The sequence below is a fragment of the Denticeps clupeoides genome, chromosome 20, assembly GCF_900700375.1.
Source record: "Denticeps clupeoides chromosome 20, fDenClu1.1, whole genome shotgun sequence".
NCBI classification, from domain to species: domain Eukaryota; kingdom Metazoa; phylum Chordata; class Actinopteri; order Clupeiformes; family Denticipitidae; genus Denticeps; species Denticeps clupeoides.
In genome coordinates this window covers 14,720,937-14,741,455 of record NC_041726.1, presented here as the reverse complement: position 1 = coordinate 14,741,455, position 20,519 = coordinate 14,720,937, and the positions used below count along the sequence as shown (strand labels likewise).

The 20,519-nt window shown below is 43.3% G+C and overlaps 3 protein-coding genes across 5 annotated transcripts; 1 reads left to right on the top strand and 2 right to left on the bottom strand.

Annotated features, from left to right (window-relative positions):
* Nucleotides 1–314: 314 nt before the first annotated feature.
* Nucleotides 315–7,503, bottom strand: cops8 (COP9 signalosome subunit 8). The gene is made up of 7 exons (XM_028964596.1): nt 7,371–7,503; nt 6,378–6,448; nt 6,252–6,300; nt 5,984–6,116; nt 2,541–2,648; nt 1,570–1,632; nt 315–869 (listed from the first exon to the last, which is right to left on the bottom strand). Exons 1-7 carry the CDS (start codon nt 7,440–7,442, stop codon nt 790–792), a joined length of 576 nt encoding a protein of 191 aa, XP_028820429.1. The 5' UTR covers nt 7,443–7,503; the 3' UTR covers nt 315–789.
* Nucleotides 3,634–6,117, bottom strand: LOC114770559 (tripartite motif-containing protein 54). The gene is made up of 2 exons (XM_074933610.1): nt 5,984–6,117; nt 3,634–5,516 (listed from the first exon to the last, which is right to left on the bottom strand). Exon 2 carries the CDS (start codon nt 5,112–5,114, stop codon nt 4,077–4,079), a length of 1,038 nt encoding a protein of 345 aa, XP_074789711.1. The 5' UTR covers nt 5,115–5,516; nt 5,984–6,117; the 3' UTR covers nt 3,634–4,076.
* Nucleotides 7,504–9,514: 2,011 nt separating the features above from the next.
* Nucleotides 9,515–20,514, top strand: asb18 (ankyrin repeat and SOCS box containing 18). Of its 3 annotated transcripts, XM_028964580.1 has the most exons (6): nt 9,920–10,018; nt 11,553–12,059; nt 16,150–16,417; nt 18,225–18,741; nt 19,359–19,472; nt 19,560–20,514. In XM_028964580.1, exons 2-6 carry the CDS (start codon nt 11,678–11,680, stop codon nt 19,743–19,745), a joined length of 1,467 nt encoding a protein of 488 aa, XP_028820413.1. In that variant the 5' UTR covers nt 9,920–10,018; nt 11,553–11,677; the 3' UTR covers nt 19,746–20,514. The 3 variants fall into 3 exon arrangements, with proteins under 3 accessions (XP_028820414.1, XP_028820413.1, XP_028820411.1); XM_028964581.1 differs by lacking the exon at nt 11,553–12,059 and having other exon boundaries at nt 9,515–10,022; nt 19,560–20,511; XM_028964578.1 differs by lacking the exon at nt 9,920–10,018 and having other exon boundaries at nt 10,227–12,059.
* Nucleotides 20,515–20,519: the final 5 nt, after the last annotated feature.

Genomic DNA, 20,519 nt, shown 5'->3' with positions numbered 1-20,519 from the left:
TTAAAATACAAAAAAAAAAAAAAAAAAGCCCAAATTCACCCCAATGCAATGAAAAAAATTTCTACTAGAAATATCTTTCATTTTTATCATTCATTCTTTTTTTTCCACCCTGCTGGTTCCCACTATAAAGGTGTTCTAAAACAGTAGTATAATACTTCTGCCGGTTTAAGGAATATTAAACCTCAACCAGCTCAGCAAGGTAAGCAGCACCTGTTCCAAAGGAAATATGACTTTCATCATCAATAACTGCAGCATAGTTATAAAAAAAAAAAAAAAAAAAAAAAAAAAAAAAAAAAAAAATCACAAACAGCACATTCATTTGTTAAGACTTTATTGCAAATATTACACGTCCAGACAAATCTACTGTTGAATAAGAGAAAACGTCCCAGAGTTTACGCTGTACAATGACTTGTGTAAATGATGAGATGGTGGCCAGGGCGCTGATGTAAATAATAATCCATAACACAGACTCCAATATGCAGAAGGTGCAAATTGTGTTTGGACAGAGGGACTCACCTTTCATCACCTCTTCTGTGACTGTATTTATCGGTCCAATATTTTACAACTTTTGTAGCTGATTGCTGTGTAGGTGTGTGTGGCGGGCGGGGGGGGGGTTCTGGGCCGAGCGCCTGCACAGATGGACGCGCAAGCTGTGTAGATAGGAGGTGGTGGGGGGGAGAGCAGTCCATCTGAGCCTGATGGGAAAGAGAACTGCAGCGTTGTCCTCACAGAGGCAGACGGGGCCAAGGGGATGGATGGATGGATGGATGGATGGGAAAGGGGGGGTCATCAGTTCTCAAGGAAAGCCACGTAGTCAGTGAGTCTGGCCAGCTGCTGTTCATTTGGAACCAGCGAGACAGGAGGTGGATCTAAAGATGAGAGAAAAATCTAAATTAGTGGGAATCTTTTCTGACGAACAGAGACCAAACTTAAAGATCTAATAACCACCCTGAAACAAAATCGATAATTTATTCATCTGGTTTGGCCAGAAATCGATACGTTTACACTGCTGTTACTCGGTAAAAACGGGACAGGACAGAGATGATGAAGTCAGGAGTTCTCATGCTCACGAGTGCTACAGATGGCTGTAATCTGCAGGGATGATGAGGAACAGACCACCACACAGCACACTCAAGTTCATCAAGGACAATAAAAGTTCTAAAGATTTAAACCATAATATATAAAAAAAAAGTATTTTGGTCACATTCTGGGAAGGCTGCACAGTGGACGGGACCGTGTGAGACAACATTTTGTGGGTCTCTCTCCCTGCGTGTTTGTGGGGGTGCGTGCACGGTCGCACATTTGGAACTCATATGAGCAGTGGGTTAGATGAACGAGTGCAAGAGAGGGAAAGCAGAGCACGCAAGAATGAAGGGGCAGCAGCGGAGAGGACAGCGCCGAGCCCATCTGGGGGTGTCGGGCGGGGAGGGGGGGGGGTTATCCTTCACAGCTGCGGACAACTGTTTCCATGTGAGCGTTACGAAACACGGAGGGGCAGGATGTACAAGAAAGGGCAGCTTGGAGGCGAGCAATGACGGGGTGGGTGAGTGGTGCAACAGCGCCCCCTACCTGGCTTTTGTGGCATCACCATCCTGGTGTTGGGGTCTGCCTGCCAGCCCTGGCCAACCACGCCTATAGAGAAGGGGAAGAAGGTGGGGGGAGAGAGAGAGGGAAGAAAAAATAAAAAAGTGTTTGAGTGACTGGAGAGCTTGGCAAGGACAAAAACATGGGAAAAACATATGAAAAGCGGAGAGGAACGCCGCAACAGTTTTTTTAGCGCGTCGTTTGACACATTCCGCTGAAGAGAAGCTAATTAGCTGAAGGTCTGAAATACGGTGTTTACCAAGAAAACCTTCGGAGCTATGCAGGGGTTGCGGCCTTCCACAAGTTGTCAACCCTCCCGATAAACAAAGACAGACATATTTTTGGACCTCTGCAGTGCTGATTTTCCACTGAAACCCTCAATCTCACGACTGAAACCAGAAAAACACTCCCTGCTCCAAGAGGATGATGTAAAACAAATGACAAATACATTCCATGCTGATCATGTGTCGTCGTCTTCTTTTTACATATAACTTTTAGAACTTTTAGATTTTTTCCCCCCATATCATTTATATGCGTGTGTACAAAGTAAACCATTTACAGAAATATACAATCCTGAAGGCAATATTAAGATCTCACGCTGGCCGGAGGTGCAGAAGACTAAAAAAACGGAGAGGTTCAATTTAATGAAATCTTCAACTCAAACAGTCTTAAGATTTCATTTAGCAGTGTATAGTATTTGCAACATACTGTACTTATTTACAGTCCTATATACAATAGCATAATGAACATTGCTAGAGTATATAATTATCCATAAGTCCAAAATGTGCTTTTTAATGATTCAGAACTGAACACAAATTTGCAGAATTCGGTCTACAAATGCAAAATAAACACAGCTGCACACGCAAATATTTTAAAGATTCAGATTTATTGCATTTTTTATGGATTGCTGCTTTACTGCTTCACTGGGTGGGGAGTGGGAAGGAAATTGGACTCACCCTTCACTGCTTCTTCCACAGGATACCCCACAAAGGCGGCAAAGTCGTCCGCCATAATCGATGTGTAGGCCTGCGCCACCAGGCCGTAGGCTCTCCTACGGGTGGATTCTGTAACACGCGCACACATAAAAACACCACACATTTTAAGGGCCTCGGTTGACGCCTTGTACGCACAAGTCTCTGTAATATTATATTTCAGAACGTTTCCTAAAGTTAATTAGACATGTCATTAAACAAAAAAAGCCAACTGACATTCTTCCCGACACGGATCATTTCAAAACGACCAGAGCTTTGAAGAGACCGTCTCCATGCTGGGCATGATCAGCCTTCATAGACCTGAACTTACCCGCCTTCACCTTTGCTCCAAAGGCCTAAATATGCCCGCAAAAATACAAGGACAGTGACGTGTCATAATTAGCCGTCTACCCGTTTACGTTTGTCTCGATTTTTACCATCTGCTGCCCCCCCACCCCCCATATGTTAGACAGACGCGCTGTCTGCATCTGCTGACTGTTCTAATGACCCAAGACTCCTGCAGTGAACAACATGGAGACAGCGAGTGTTGACAAAAACTCGCTTGGTTGCTACAACTTCACGTGTAGCGGTGAAAACCGGGCGGAATAAAGCGGAATTTAAAATGCACTACTCACATAACACATAATTCACGAATTCTGCAATTGTCTAATATTGCTCAGCTTCTGTGTATGCATGTGATCACGTTCCTTCGGAAGCTATTTTGGTTCCGGTGGGTGCGAATTCGGTTGGTGTCAGTTCTTCTTGCCTTGCTTGGGACTAGAAGAATTTAAACAGCCTGCCACGGAAAGAAGGTCACTCCAAAGGGCTCTACAGGAACATTCTTTAAGATTGTTTAGGCATGAGTCGAGGTAAGCGAGAGGGTAAAAAAGACGAGTCCCACATGCAGGCCTTCTTTTGGCTGCTGCGCGAGGCACGTGGGGGGAGGGAGGCGGAAACTGGACTCCCCGGCAGACATTCACAGCCCGTTTCTATTCTGAGCTCCTCGCCGTGCCGTTCCCCCCCCCCCCCCCCCCCCCCCCCCCCCACCCCGTTTACTAAACAACAACCACAGGCTGCGTTAAAACCGGACGTGGAAATGTTTTAATGAGCAAGCAGCAATTAACAAGTCATGTTCATGTCCATGTAAGTGAACCCTATAAGAAAGTTCTCATTTATCATAATAATCAAAGTCATCAAAACTGAAATGGTGACACAGCGTCTAGATTAAGTTGATTTCTGTTTGCAAAAAACAAAAGTCATGTGACTATCTAGTCGAGGCCTTGAGCAATTGTGCCCCATTTAACTGAAATAAATAAGTACACGAGGGCTCGCCGTCCTAGAGAGAGAAAAAACTACGCTCGTGCCCCAACGGTACCCAATATTTATACAGTTCCAGTCCAGTACACACGTTCCGAAGCACCGGAGGGAATAAAAAAAGTACAAAAAGGCTCTTCCTCCCACATTCAACAGTTCGATTCCGCCTGGTTGACCTTGAACGAGTTCTACTGAAAACTTCTGACTTCACTCCTCCCCCTCGGCATCTTCGAACTCTTCATCAGCCACGCCAAAGTCCATCTTGCCTAACAGAGCCTCGGCGTGCTCGGTGCTCAGCGCGAAGTGGTCCATCCGCTCGAACCCCGGCTCGGGACGCTCCTCGGCCAGCGACCCCTTGGCGGCGTCTTTCGTCTGTGCGATGAGGCCCTTGGACGTCTGGAGGAACTCGGCGGCCCCGATCTGCTCCAGGGCCTGGACGGCAGAGTCCGTCAGCTCGGAGCTGGCCTGGAGCCGGTCGCCGTAACGCCGCGCCAGGCCCCGAAGGGCCACCACCTTCTCGTCCTGCTCCTTGCTGATCCGGTCCAGGAGGGCCGCTTTTCGGTCCTCTAGGATAGCGTAGAGGCCGTCGAAGCGCTCGGCGAGGCTCTGCTTGGCGCGCTGGGCGTTGTCCTGGACCGCGGTGCACGCCTCCTCCATCTGGTTCAGCAGGGCCTGCAGGCGCCCGTTGCCGGCCACCAGGGTGTCGATGGCGTTGCTCAGCTCCGCCTTCTGGGCCTGGTAGACGCTGGCGAGCGGCGACACCTCGCAGTCTTTATGCTGGCCGAAGACCTTGCACATGGAGCACGTGGGCACCTGGCAGGTGACGCAGTAGATGTTGATCTTCTCGTCTTCGTGCTCGGTACACATCACCTCCTTGCTGCCCGCGGACACTGCCGGGGTCTCCTGGATGCCGCTCCTCTCGCCGCCACCGCCCTCCTGCTGTTGCTTGTAGATGTCGATGATGTTCTCCACCAAGAGGTTGCGCTGCAGGCCGTGGACGCCGTGGCGGTCCAGCACGACCTCGAAGCGGCAGGTGGGGCATCGGAAGACGCCCCCCGAGAAGCGGTATGGGTTGCGCGAGTCGTAGAGGTCGCTGGCGCAGCTGCGGCAGAGGTTGTGCTGGCAGGGCAGGATGACCACGGGCTTGGTGAACATGTCCAGGCAGATGGGACAGCTCAGCTGCTTCTCCAGACTCTCCATGGAGTTTGGACTTCCCACTAATGAGCCTGTCCGTTGAATCTCCATGTCAGCAAACCGAACAAACTAGAACTTCGAACTTAATTAAGTTCGATTAATCGGGCTCGATTAATCGATTGGTTTAAAAGCAGACTCGCAATTAGCGACAAGACATTAGCAAAATGGCTAATAAAATTAACCAGTGTGCTCGTTCGCCCTCTACTCCAATGGCTGCTGCTCTTCTGCGGCCAGAGTGTCCGTGATCTTTATAGCACCACCCTTGGGTCCAGTGACGCCCCGTCACACTGACCAATCAAGGCGCACATTCCTCTCGGCTCGTCTTCCAGGCCTCTTTTTGGAAAGCACGCCCCGCCCCATTCGCCACTTCTGCAGCCGTGTCGCGCATGTGCCGCGACACTCACAGGGCAGGACGCCGCTGCCCGCTGTCCATCGGGGGGGTATTCTGAGAGGCTGGAGGAGCGATAAACAGAATCCACATGACGAGGCACGAGAACAGCCTGTCACCAACGTTCCTGGTAAACAGCGTGCCTCTGCCAGCGCTTTTTACTGTTGCACCAGTGGTAAACATTATTTGGTGTTTTTCCCATAATATTTTATATAGAATTCTTTCACCCGATATTATATTCTTGTTTTGACAGAGCCTGACATCAAAAGCCTATATGCTAAAGAAATTGTCAAATTTTTGCATTGTTATGTGTCATTGTTATTGTTCTTATATTGCACATGACTATACTATAGATTACTTTGAGTAATGTTAAATTCTCAGTACAGTTATTATCCGCAACATATAATAATGCCACGAAACTCAGGTGAGACTGTCCAGTCTGACAGGTCACTGTGGACAACTATACAACTAAATATAATAAATAAAATTTGAATGAAAACCAATGATTCCGAGACCATTTCTTGAAACGTACCTTGCAGTGCGTCCATGATTGGCAGGATATTTTCAGACCACTGATGAGCTGTGATGGCGCTGTAAATGCCTGGGAAGTCTCTCTGCCAAATGTGCTGACCCACGGTCCAAACAGCTGCAAGTTCTGGGTTTGCCTGTTGACACGTTGGGAAAAATAAAAGCATGAGTACGTGATTGTATTCATGCTCACTGATTACATACACTGAGTTGATCAATATTTAATAACTTACAAATGGTGCTGCACCATTTACTTATTACAATCAACCTACTGTTTTAATAGCCTGGGGTATCCGTTTCCAAAGATATCTGGCATTGTTCCTGCACAGACAGTGGGACACGTTAGAACACAACACTGATCGTTCACTCAGTAATACGAAGAGCTTGTTTAGACTCACATGTCATTATGAAGCAGATATAGGGCAAGCAGCTGAGAATACACTTGCGGGGTCGCAATTCCACCCGGAGCCTGAATATCAACGACAGCAAAGACAAATCAGTCCATCATCGGGCACGGCGTCCTTACATCAACGCCCAGTTCATCACACACAGTCAAGTCATTGACATTTTAGGAATTGGAATGCTGAGATGTCAGAACACAGAGCTTATTTCCAATATAATTCAGCAGCATATCAGCATCTTTTGCAGACTTTAGTTAAATGTTTCATATATCATATATACATCAATAACTTATTTCTGTTATTGATATATAATAATTGACTTCAGAAAGTGTGGAGTAGTTTCTTGGTTGCATATTCAGTGTGCCAGTGTACAACCGTGAAATGACAAGAAAGACTTTCTATTCTATGGCTTAAGAAAATGACCTTGATCTTGAGGATTTATTAATAAATGCCACTGATGGTCTGATTTCTTCATCTTCACTCATAAACTCCTGCTAACCCTCCATCTCCACACCAATCGCCGTTCATTTTGAACAGAGAACCCGTTCTGTCATGGGTGGTAGCAGCCTAGCGGGTAACACACTCGCCTATGAACCAGAAGACCCAGGTTCAAATCCCACTTACTGCCATTGTGTCCCTGAGCAAGACACTTAACCCTAAACTGCTCCAGGGAGGACTGTCCCTGTAACTACTGATTGTAAATCGCTCTGGGTAAGGGCGTCTGACAAATGCTGTAAATGTAATTTCTGCAATGCCCATGTGACATTACAACTAATTAACGAGCCGATTTTACGATCGGCACATTCACAGCCGCGCAAAATGGCAAAATAAGAGCGTTCAAGTCTCTCTCTCTCACACACACACACACACACACACACCTGCGCATCAACGGCGCTACATGCTAACGTTAGCAAACAACAGCGGTTTAGCAGGGCCCGCCCCCAGCCCACTCACTACACTACAAACAGGCGCGCTGCGGCCGCCGCCTACCTCCAACTCCTGCGTCTCGCACTGTTCCAGTAGTTTATCAAAGTTTTCTGCCGTCATTACCACTGATGGCATGTTCACAGTTTACAGCGTCGACTCGCCGCAGCCGTGTACGTAGTCGTGGGTTACGCTCAGACACTTGGAGGCGCCTGGCGCCCCCTGCTGTGCTGGAGTGCTATAGCGCGAAGATAAAAACTACAGTATTTGTCTTTATATAAGTAAAGTTTTTATTTGACACGTGATGTACACTTGTAACATGCAGTGAAAAGTATCCCGAACCGCACCTATACAGACTGTATCTTAAGGGAAAGAAATAATGTGTGTCTGTGTGTATATATACAGTACAGGCCAAACGTTTGGACACAACTTCTCATTCAATGTCTTTATTTTCATGACCATTTACATGGGTAGATTCTCACTGAAGGCATCAAAACTATGAATGATCACCGGACCTGAACCCAACCGAGATAGTTTGGGGTGAGCTGGACCGCAGAGTGAAGGCAAAGGGGCCAACAAGTGCTAAACACCTCTGGGAACTCATTCAAGACTGTTGGAGAAGCATTTCAGGTGACGACCTCATGAAGCTCATCGAGAGAATGCAGTAATCAGAGCAAAGAAACTAGAATATAAAACATGTTTTCAGTTATTTCACCTTTTTTTGTTAAGTGCATAACTCCACATGTGTTCATTCATAGTTTTGATGCCTTCAGTGAGAATCTACCTACGTAAATGGTCATGAAATAAAGAAAACACATTGAATGAGAAGGTGTGTCCAAACCTTTGGCCTGTACTGTTTATATATCATATTGTATCCAAAAGAAGCTTACACATCTAAAAATTCAAAATAAAAATGTATAATAAGTAAATAAAAACAGGTTTGTGATTATGTGTATTGTGCACACCATTATAGCAGGTGAACTTACACCTGGTGCTGAACTTTGCAAGTAGCAGATGAGGTGCAAACAGAAAATTACGAAATGGAGGGTGGCATGTTCTCATTGAGGAGTGGAATGCCCTGAGGATAAAAACTCCTTTTTTTTTTTTAACCATGATGGTCCGAAACCTTCTGCATGAGTGCAGAAGCTGAAACAGACAGTTACTGGGATGTGACAAGGTCCTTTACCATCCGGCTAGCTTCAGTCCAACACCTCCTGGTGTAAAGGTCCCGCATGAGCAGATCACTCTCTGGTGGGCTTTCCGGTCGAGAACGTGGCTAGTCCCACACCAAGATGTGATGTTCTGTGTTGGAGTGCTCTGCACAGCACCAGTGTAGAAAGTCCCCCAAACTTCCTCAACTGTCTCAGGTGATGCAGATACTAAAAATATGGAGCCCTTCACATATTTGCATGACTTATAATTACACAGATCTTGTATAATTACAAGTGATCTGTATATAAACACAACAACTTATCATATTTATGTCTTATTGTTGTTTGTTACATTAATAAGAATATTAGTCGTCATTATTATTGTCATTATCAGTGGAAGTTTTGCCGTTATTTATTATTGTCGTTGAAAAAGTTGTTGTTGATTTTGCACGTTCATACAGGCATTTTTATTTTACCACGTAAAAGATGAGACTGTGCAGTAGGACAGAGGACATTGCTGGGACACCACCACCACAATACGGGACACCACCACAGTGCAAAGGGACATGAAAGATGTCTCCTCATAAATACATGCAAAAAAACTAAATAAGGGTGGCAGTAGCCTAGTGGGTAACACAGGTTCAAACCCCACTTAAACCTAAGTTGCTCCAGGGAGGGGGGACTGTCCCTGTAACTACTGATTAAAGTCGCTCTGGATAAGGGCGTTCGGTAAATGCTGTAAAAGTAAAAAATGTAAATATGGTTACTTGTATGATTTATTATAGTGTAAAGGTTTAACTTTCAAGTTGAAAAAAAGTTGAAAGTTGAAACAAAAAGCAGCGATGCGTGTGATTTGTGTTAGACAAGACAGAAAGAACTATTTGAACCACCTCACATTTGCATGTTGTCTATATAATCGTCTTTAAAAGCCCTTCTGGAAACACGAAACACGAAGACATGAGGTCACTTCCTCGACCGTGAATTCTGGCTCTGCTCTGGGAGAGATTAAGCTCCCCCTGACACAACCAGCTGCATCACATTTTCCAAGATCCAGTTTGGTCTCGCACATGAACCTTGACTTTTTTCCTTTTCTCTGGGTTGGGATTTGCATTGTGCATTTTAACAACACTGTTGTGTGAATTTGGAATGCCTTCTTGGAACAGATTGTGTTATGAATGAAGAACTAAAGCAAATCTGCAATCAGATCTATTTTAAGAATTTGGGTTCACGCTGCCCTGCTCTATATTAAGATCCATCTCCCGGTCAACAACGACAGAAAAAATCTTGGTCAGAGCCTTCGGGTCTTTAACCGACAACTTCAATAACGGCAAGAAATATCCCGAAAGTAACGGTGAACTAAGAATGTGCAGCGATGTTAGACCAGACTATCCGCTTCAGTCCAACCTGGTTCGACGGCTGAAAGAGGCTGTGGCAGGAGGAGACCGTGAAAAACTGGGAGCCATTCTCAGGAGCCTGGCACTGGGGGAGCCCAACGCCGCCATCGAAATGGACAACGACGACTGGATGAAAGACCCGGCTGTTCAGCTCCCCCCTGCTGTCCTGGTGGGTGAGTCAAGATGAGTCAAGATTGGTTAAAGTTCCCCGTGCGGCATCCATTTACATTTACATTTACAGCATTTATCAGACGTCCTTATCCAGAGCAGCTTGCAATCAGTAGTTACAGGACAGTCTCCCTGGAGACACTCAGGGTTAAGTGTCTTGCTCAGGGATGGTGGTAAGTGGGGTTTGAACCTGGGTCTTCCGGTTCACAGGCGAGTGTGCTACCCACCATCCCTCTAGAGTGCAGTACAGGTCAGTAGCCTGTGCATTTTCTACATCTTTTAATACGTGTGGAGCCCTTCATGCCTGGTTAGGGAACACTTTTATATGGCCACGTTGCTACGGTAACACAAACATCCAGGCAAACAGGAATCCAGATGGAAGTCGCTCCTGGAAAGGGAGGGGTCAGTACTCAATTTGAGTACCAGTCAAATGTTTGGAATTAAGGAAACAATGATGGAAGTTTTCATGACAATTGTATTCTTAAACGTATACAGATACCCCCCCCCCCCCCCACCATCACGTATACACACACACAGAAACATAAAACATATGAATAATTATCTATTAACATATTTTTTTGTCAAACATGTTGTCGAAATCATACTGAATTTAACCAGGTAAACATATACAGGGCTTCATGCTTTTCTTGTCCATCTCCCATCGGTGTTAATTTTGCACTCCAGTATCAACACCCATCCTCCATCCCGAGAATCACTCCAATGTAAAGGAATTTGTATTATTTTTCGGTTTGTATTTTTCTGATTGTCATTGTGACAATTCCAGCCCCTGCCTCTAGATGTCAGTAATGGACTTCTAGTAAAATAAAGCATAATAATAGTTCATATATTTTACTGTTAATATTAATATTAATTGTGGACTGAAGTCTACTTTATACCAAGTGACCTAAATAGTCTCTGATTGATTAATTATTTAATTAACACAAAATGAACATAATTAACAAAATCATGGCATTTTCTTAATTTTGCTTAATTATGTAATTATGTCATTATATACATGAATCATGTTTAATGATTACAATCATGATTTGACCTGTTTGAGGGCAGTTATTTGCCTGTTTTTGAAATGTTAGACTTTCATTCGAAATACATTATTCATAAACATCCATAATTATAAACCTGTTTCATGACTGCAAGTGCTTCTGCATGTCACTGATTTAACATCAATCATGTTTGGGGGTAAGTTATTTCATTTTTTTAATTTCATTTGAGTCGCGTATTGGTTTAATAATATGTTGATTTGTTCGGGGTTTTTTTTGGTGCATTGGCTGCATTACACAGAGGTGCCCTTTCCCTTTTCATCCCGACCTTTGCGTGCCATTAAGAGAGTCCTCGCACAACAGCATGACAGCTATCTTTTGGGATTTAATGGAAGCATCTAGGGCGTCTGTGTGGTCAGGCATGTTTATTTATTGCCACGTACAGCTGCTCCATTGTGGGCTATTTACGTCTCAGTGTTTACATGATATCACCCCAGATTCATTCCCGCTTTATGCCACATCTGATGTGTTTTACAGCACCAACCTCCATGTGTCCTCAGAGGTATGTCACCTAGGTGGAAGAATCACTGTCACGCGCCAGACTTTTCTGATGTGCCCTCCTGAAATCCCATTCCATTTCACTATAAATACATAAACGATTAATGTGTAAAAGCAACACAGCGGGTATAAATAGGCCAGCAGGTAAAGCGGGGACAGCAAGGGAAACAGAGAGACATACACACTCACACGCAGAGTTTAGGGTTCAGGCGGTGACAATAGCGTCAACCATGTTCAGCTGCGGATCAGTCCCCCAGTTTCAGCAGGTCACATGTTACACGGGCCAGGGCAGAGGCAGGCAGACCGCTGAGAACGAGAAGGCCAGGATCAAGCAGCCGGGGAAAGACTTTCTTTGCCCCCCGGCCCTGGAAGACCTGCTTACGCAACACTGGAAAGACCTGCAAGATGGCTTCTCCTGCAAGCTGGGGCTGAACCAGATCCTTGAGTTTCAGAGTGATGAGCTTCGCTGGACCGCAGAGAAGCGTGGTGGGTTCAAGTTCAGACCAGGCGTCAGACCGGGCTTTGTAGGGGTGGAAATTTGGAATTTGAAATGGCAGAATTGCTGTGATGTGTTAACTGCTGGGTGGAAGCATTGTTTCTAACACAAGGTCGTCTGTGCAGAAATTTGCAACCTTGACGTTATCTCTGCAGGCATTTGGAAACTATTAAACTATTAAAAAACTATTACAAATTTAGATTGTTGTAGAAAAAAAACTAAAGCATATTCTTTATTCATGTTAATACTGCACTAGACGGCCAGATTGTCTCCTCAGTCTCTGACCAAAAAAACGGGTTCCAAACCAAAGCTGATGGTGAGATTCTATAAATGCCAATGCAATCCAAAAATAACTTTATCACAATGGGCTTGAGTTTCACAACAATTAACCCTCAGTAGGCCAATGTGGTAGAAATGGGTTAAAACCAGGTAAATATATATATATATATTCTCCTTTTGGAATATATCACTCAAATTATTTAACAAATAGTCCTGTCCCAGTAATTAACTTTAAAAATAAGCATATAATGAGCAGGTTTTAATATAGCTTTTTCCTTAAAAATATTATTTTGAAAGCACTCTGTTCTTATTATTGATATTTGCAGTAGTATTATAGGATATTTCAAGGATTTGTTTCATATTCTATTTTAAAATGAACTGTATTGAGTGGTTTTGAGTGCTCATGTGAATACCAACTGACTGCTGCAGAGCCTGCTTGATCTCCGATTAGGACAGATTCTTGTTGGCATTCTTTTAAACATGTTACCTAAATATAAAGCCAGCGAGTCTAGGTTAACTCATGTTAACTCATCAAGCTATTAATAGGTACAAACAATACAGAACTGAGCTCTCAGAGGGAAACGTGGGACAAACTGCGCATGTATATATGTATATATATATATTCATATTCCCCTGAACTCTGTGGCCATTTGGCGGCCAAGGGGAGATGCTGAGGACACTGCGACTGCAGAGCCTGTGCTCCACTGTGCAGCTGGATGGCTGGCAGGTCATCCCAGAGGGTCGCAGCTACAAGACCTCTCTGCACCTCTATCAGGCAGTAGTGGCAGGGGATGCCTCAGCGCTTCGTAGGATCCTTCGAAAGAACTATGTGGACGTTGATGTCTTTTATAACGTGAGCCGTGAAGAGCTGGAGTGGCAAGCCAGCCCAGAAACCACTTTTGGTCCGTCAGGTAAAGCTGCTCTCAATAAAGGTTGAAAGTAGCAATGTGCCTTATGTAAATCCGATTAACCGATTTCTATGCTGTTCAAACACAATATGTATGTAATATAACATATACACCATATACAGAATAATAAGCAGTATAGAATGGTAAAGTGTGCGTGGTGTGGTCTTGTTCAGTCTAGTCTAGTTAAGCATGGCATAGTACGTCATAGTTTAGAATTTGGCTTTGGTTTGCCATCACAAGTAAATATGCACATCTTAGTCTGAATTCCTTATTTTACGTAAATGGTGCCAATGGCTTCACCGAACAAAAACATGAGAAATGTTGTAAATGGCTTGCATTTGAAACACTACCAGGCCACGCCCTACCCTTGGCTTGTCTGCCTGATTGCCCTTATGTATATATGATTATCTTGCTGCCATTAGGAGCTCCTGCCTTGTCTCCAGTGCTGGTCAGTTCTTTGTTGTTTTGGATAGTCTAGTGTTTCCCCACCTTTGATCCTGGTGGAACATCTGCCAAAAAGTCTTCACTCCAAGTCCACCTTAATAAGGATCAGATGTTTCTTAATGGCCTAATAATGAGTGTGGTAGGTTGTGAACCATAACAAGAAAAACTTTTCGGCAGAAGGTCCACTAGGACCAGGGTTAGGAAAGACTGGGTTAGTCTATGTTAACCCACATTAAAAGATCATTGTTTAAGAGATTTAAGAGATTTTAGGTTCAATACGCAATAATAGTACTGAAAAAGCTCTGTTAAAGCCTTGGTTCTGGAGCTTCATTTAGAGCAAATATTGTTAATCTGCACCCGCAGCTGTGTTAAATATTAGGTATTATTGTTAATATCTTCAGCGTACTGCAGATAATATGCTCACTTGCTGTATATTTACTGTAGTATTCTTAGTGGGTGGTAATCAGTAGAGATTAACATTCATATTAAGAATATAAATAGTTATATACATATATATATTAAAAAGTCATATACTTTTTAATGGACATCATAATGGAAACTACATATATGTGTAATATGTAATAATCAAAATTATAATAATATGTATTAATCAAATACTTTTGGAGTTACTATTCATTGTATTTCACAATAAACCGCAACACACAGACACCAAATTATGCATACATTTTTAACTCTCAATTCAGAATTTAAATGATCTTAAAGATGATGCTCATATCATACCTTCAAAATTGCCTCCTGCCTTCTAACAGCACAGAATGTAAAAAGTGCCCTGCCTTGTTTGTCTTGTTTTTCCATAGCAGTGTAAGAGCAAGCTTACTCTTAATCTCTGCAGCTATCGCTGCAGCTTTGGGAGACTCAGACATTGCCAGGACATTCCAGACAGATACTGTTGGCAGCAGGACCTCTCCCTTCGCGCTGCAGGACGCTTTCCTACATCAGCTGTTGCAGGGTTAACACTGTCTGCTTCTCGTGGGCTGCATGGAGTTAAACCCAACACAGTTTGTTTCTTTGAATCCCGAGTTCTGTCTTGACAGCTTTCATGTAAACCATCTTTCAACAGATTGCCACACACCACAGGATTCCTCAGTGCTCTTTCTCAAGCCTGGTTTATACTCCCATGAGACAAATATTATTTGATTATATTTGTCAGATACGCATTCAAATGATTAGTACCAGTGGTGGGATTTATCAAGGGACTGACACAGTCTGAGGGAAGTTAATGGCTTGACTTCATTAAGCAAAGTTGTGAAGCAGACACAAAGTCCTGTAGTACAATCAGGTGAAGCCAGGTATTGTGCACGATGGAAAGGCTTCACCATATCCTTTGAATCTCCTTCGCAAACATTCATTCAGAATTGTTATTCACTAATTCTAATATAAATGAGCCAAATACTACACTGTAGCCCCTATCCCTCCATTTTCTTCCCATCTTTTTATCTTATTATTCTCCCAAACACCCGTGTTAACCCAGCAGCACACCTGCATTGTAGAACATGTTTTTGCATAAATACTCGTTGCTTAAAACTGGTCGGACATGTTCCGTGCAAATTGTGGCGTCTTACAGTTTCTGAATGCTGCTCGTATGAAGAATATTATTAACCTGAATTATGCCACAGTTATATATTGGACTGATATCCACATGACACTATAATTCATACCTTAACTTACCCAATTTATTTGACTATTTTACTTTAATTTACTTTGATTTAATCACATTAAATATTCTAAACATTTTCTTAGTAATAAACAATCACTAAACAGGTCTAGCCTGCTAGCTGACTGCAGTTCAGGTTTTAGCATCACCCTTCCCTTTATGTTTGAACAAAAATTAGTTTTATGCCGCTTATCGTTATGTTATCATTTATGACCATTATTTATAGTCTATTGTGAGATGGTAAGCTGATAATTGGGAAGACAGTCTTGGCTGCCTTTTTTTTCTTTACATTCACTTTACTCATTTGCACACCTTCACCCTACCTGTTACACATAATTTATGTTAAAAACATAAAAGTGTAATATTTGGTTATGTTTGCAATATTTGCATATTGGTTCACTGTATACTTGCAATATTTCCAATATTGTGTTCTATAGCAGTCGCTAAAGCATTTCACTGCATATCATACCGTGTATGACTGTGTACCTGACAAAGAAAATTTGAATTTGGCTGGAATACACTGGCTAGACCACCTGCATCAGCTCCTTCATGAATCATTCACACTTCACAATCATTAAGATTATCATTAACATGGCTGAATTAAAAGCCAATAAGCCCTGTTGGAAAACCACACCCATTGAGAGAATGAGACGAATGTGAAATGGTGTCCTCACAGCATTTGAACCTGTAAATGTACATGTTGGCTGGTGGACAGTCATGCTTGTTTCCCACTAGGCTACAAACCCCTGGTGTTCTTTTATTTCGGTTCTATAGGGCTATGGACGCTGGAGTACAAGCGAGAGCTGACCAGCCCGCTGTGCATCGCCGCAGCTCAGGGCTACACCGACTGCCTGCACTACCTGCTGCAGCACGGCGCGCACCCCAACCTAACTGCTGGTGGCCGAGCAGCGCTGCATGAGGCTTGCATCAACAGCAACGCTGACTGCACCGAGCTCCTGCTGCAGCATGGCGCCAACCCCAACCAGCTGACTGAAGACGGCTTCTCAGCCCTGCACTTGTGCAAGACGCCGCATTCAATACGGTCAGTGCTCTGGTCACTGCAACACAAAATTGTGCAATATTTCTGCAATCGATTTAATGTGGTAATAGAAGGGTTGACCTTTAATATGATTGAATATGAATAATGTCATTTCTATTAATATAATTGTTTAAATAAATGGTTGTCTGTTTGTCAGTTCTCTACACACATCCGCACACTTAAATTGATTAATTGATTGATTGGGGGGGGGGGGGGGGGGTCAGAAAGAGGAGGGGGAAAATAAAGAACAACCCCCAGACTGTACTCCGTCGAGTAATACATTGTGAGAATCGTAAAAAAAAAAACTAATTACAGCATTATCACATAGACTTTACACAACATGTAATGTAAAAGTTAACTGATGTCAAGACAGTGGATGTAGTTATATATGTATATAACTTTCTTTTTCTCAATAGTCATTTTTTTTCTTTCTTCTGGTCTATTCCCATTTATTAAATCGGAGTTAGATAAATGAACATAATTGCTGAGCCTCCATTCACACTTACCTTCTAATAATTTAGACTACTGGACTAACCAGCTAGTAGGAGAAATCATACATTTTTGTCAGTATACTACTTTTGAGCAAATTTCCCAGTCAAACACATTCGTTTATCTTTAAGCTTTCAAACTAGGAAGAAGGATCTGATGACAAGCACTGGTACCCAGATTGTCACGGGTGGGCTGGACATGGCATGAAGGAGGACGCATTCGCACGATCACAGGACAGGGGTTTAATACAGACTTCACAAGACAGGGGAACATCTACACCACAATGACCCGACGGTGAACAGACACGAACAGGATAGCTTTATACAATTATATAAATATACACCAGGTGAACACTACACCAGGGAACATTACACGAGACGAACATGAAACTCCGGTCCGGACCCCGGATCCGGAGTAACCCCTGCCGGTCCGGATCATGACTCAGATGAACAAGGATGGAGAAAAGGCAGTAACAACATTAATGAATAGAATTCAGCTGTGTTAACACTGTTTTACAGCCAAAGAATATATATATATACATATTCAAACCATGACTAAACAAGTCTGGACTGTGGGCTGACTTCAGTACAGTTCTTAGCACCAGCATAAACAATAGGGCCAAGAACTGAACTCTGTGGGACTCTTCACTCCGGTTTTTGCTAAGTAATCATTGCTTAATTGGAGAAAATGAAAGCAGTCGGAGAAGTTGGATCTGAACCAGGAGATGGCAGACCCACATAGTAACTGCATTTTCTAGTCACTTTTGTTCTAGGAGCACAAGTAACGAGAGCCATAGTCTTGAGATCAGATCAGTCTCTGTGGAGGTTGTTTAGTACTGTTTCTGCAGGTCAGTAGCAGTTTTTCTGCTGTGGTTTTGTCTAAAGCCTGACTGAACATATCAGGGAAGCATTTTAGATATAAATCGGAAGTTAGAAATGGATCTGGAGTTTTGATAAGATTGCAGGATTAAGATTTGGTTTCTTGAGTAGTGGTTTAAAGACAGCAGTTAAGGGATAAAGGGAAATAATTAAAGGCAAGGAAAGATTTCATTATGTTGAGGAACATAATGAATCAGGTATTAGCTCCTCAATGCATTTAGCAGGTAGTGGGTCAAGGATAAATGTTGAGGTAAAGGATAAAGGGTTAGCAGAGGAGACCAAGGAAATAAATTCATGCAAGGGAACTGGAGGAAGGAATTGAAGGTATAATTATAGGGGCCAGTGTGTTGGCGGGGTTCACGCCTAAGTTGTAAGTTAGCTAGTTAACAGTAAACCTGACTATTAGCCACTCTATACAATAATAGTTATTTCTTTTACCACAGATGTGCCAATGCTCTAATGCGTTATGGCGCCAAAGTCAATCTGCACAGCGAGGAGGAGGAGGAGGAAACGCCCCTTCATGTCGCCGCTAAGCATGGCCTGTTTCAACATGCCCAGCTCTACCTGCGTTACGGTGCACAAGTCAACTGCCAAAGCTGCAACGGGGAGACGCCTTTGGGGGCGGCCTGCAATGAAGCTCAAGATAAGGACGACGACGACCAGCAGGAAGGATTCCTGAAGTTGTGCACCCTCCTACTGGACTATGGCGCTGATGTAAACGTGGTCGACCGAGAACAGCGTAGCCCCCTTCACAAGGCCGCCCGCAATGTGCAGCACGACTTGGTGAAGCTACTCCTGGAGCGCGGCGCGGTGATAAACGTGCTGGACTACAACGGCTGTTCCCCACTGTCCAACGTTCTTCAGAGTGCTGTGGTGCGCCAGGAGCGCCAGCCGCACCGTGTGGTCCAGATGCTGCTCAACTGGGGCTCCATCCAGGTCTGGCCTCAGGCTTTGATGAAGGTGGGATATCCACCAACACACTTACTTCCAATGTTCCCACAAATTTCTCCCAATTTCTTGACCTCCTCAATCTAATTTTGTAACATCCATCTGAATTTACATTTTCTGACTAAACTATTATTTGCAGAAAATGACAAATGGCCGAAGTACCACTGAAGACCATTAGCCCTGTTTTCAAGCCTGTGTGGCCTGTTTGCTAATGGCATGCCAAGTATTTTCTCAGGATTTACACAAATTTACATTAAATGTATGTTCTGAATGTTAAAGGACATATACTAACTACTCTTTTGGTGTTGTTATTTCTGTTTAAAATCAGAAGCTCATGTTGATAGTTGACAGCATCTCAGATTCAGATTTCATTTGTCACATTCACTGTCATAAAAGAATAGGACGTGCAGTGAAATGCTTTTTGCAACGCCCGACCGTACAGAACAGAAGTGCAGGTGCATTACCAACAAGGCGGGTTATAGCAGTTATAGCAACACACACAAAGTAGGTGTTTTGTTGCGTGTTTGTTGCCAGATACCATTTTCAGACCCAACATTTTATTTTCTTTTTGGCCTAATACATAGCTGTCTGTCCATCAATACAGTATTTGTGTCTGTGTCTGTCTGCAGGTGTTAGTGGCTTGTGCAGCAGCACCTAAAAGTGTGGAGATCATGTTCAACTCATACTCCATGGTACCCGTTACTTACAAGTGGGAACGGGCAATTCCCGAAGAAATATTCCAGGTGTGTTCCTGACCTTTTCATGCTTCATTGAATATGCACACACACACATTGTCACAAGCCCTAATTTATGATATGGTCTTTCCTTAGAAGCACCAGTTATTTTACGAGTCTCTGTTTGCACTGGAGCACAGACCACGAAGTCTACAGCATCTGTGTAGGTCTGTGTTGAGGAAGCAGTTTGGAAAGCATTGCCACATCCTCCTCCCCAAACTACCAATTCCACAGGCACTGAAGAACTATATGCTATTGGAACCAGAGGGGATCATCTATTAATGAGAAAGGCTATTTTTTTTTTTTTGCATGAGTAATTCAGAACGTGCGCATTTTAGCTGAATTTGATGTCGCAGATAAAAATCCAGCTTCAGGTTGATCCAGGTCTGACATGGCTGACTCGTTGCAGGCTGCGAACAAATATCTAGCATGCAAAATATCTGTTTAAGTCAACGACAAGGTACAGCCAATGACACTGCAGGCCACAGGGGAACGGGAAAATATGCTTTTTTTTTTTTTTTGCATGATTTGGTCTGATCAATGTACAAAAACTTGTTTTTTTTCTGTGTTCTGAGAGTCCTGTCCCGTTCTTTCGGATGAGAACAGTTGTCCGGGTGAGTCAGAAAGGTACGCAGTGTGACCTTTACAGTGATTTTAGTGACATTGAAAGTGGTGTTTCTAAAAATGCTTTTCAGTCAAGACTTTGGTGCGGTTTGGAACAGGCTTGGCATACTGATATTTTTTTTTTAAATATACTTTTTTATATTACTCTTCTTGTTACTATTTTTCACTTCTCTTCTAGTCAAATGCACTATGTTACACACCATTCTGTGGCCTCACAACAGCAGAAGCCATTTTTAAAACATTGCAAATTTCTTTCTTTGTCCATCATAAAGTACAATGAATTTTTTGAATTAACAATAATACCCTCAAAAGCACCATAAGAATCTCCTCTTGTTTCAGTAACTACATTTTATTAATGTAGTGACTATTTGTAATAAATAAATGAGTATCTGGGTACAGTGCAATTACTTGTATGTCTGTTTTTTTGTAAAT

Excerpts from the sequence above, each read along its gene's own strand:
- LOC114770559 (XM_074933610.1), bottom strand. The coding sequence starts at position 5,114 with ATGGAGATTCAACGGACAGGCTCATTAGTGGGAAGTCCAAACTCCATG.
- cops8 (XM_028964596.1), bottom strand. The coding sequence starts at position 7,442 with ATGCCATCAGTGGTAATGACGGCAGAAAACTTTGATAAACTACTGGAA. Across the intron at positions 6,117-6,251 it reads TACCCCAGGCTATTAAAACA|GCAAACCCAGAACTTGCAGC; the intron begins GTAGGTTGATTG and ends ACGTGTCAACAG. Across the intron at positions 1,633-2,540 it reads TGTGGAAGAAGCAGTGAAGG|GCGTGGTTGGCCAGGGCTGG; the intron begins GTGAGTCCAATT and ends CCTTCTCTATAG.
- asb18 (XM_028964580.1), top strand. The coding sequence starts at position 11,678 with ATGTGTAAAAGCAACACAGCGGGTATAAATAGGCCAGCAGGTAAAGCG. Across the intron at positions 16,418-18,224 it reads AAGACGCCGCATTCAATACG|ATGTGCCAATGCTCTAATGC; the intron begins GTCAGTGCTCTG and ends CTTTTACCACAG. Across the intron at positions 18,742-19,358 it reads GGCCTCAGGCTTTGATGAAG|GTGTTAGTGGCTTGTGCAGC; the intron begins GTGGGATATCCA and ends GTCTGTCTGCAG.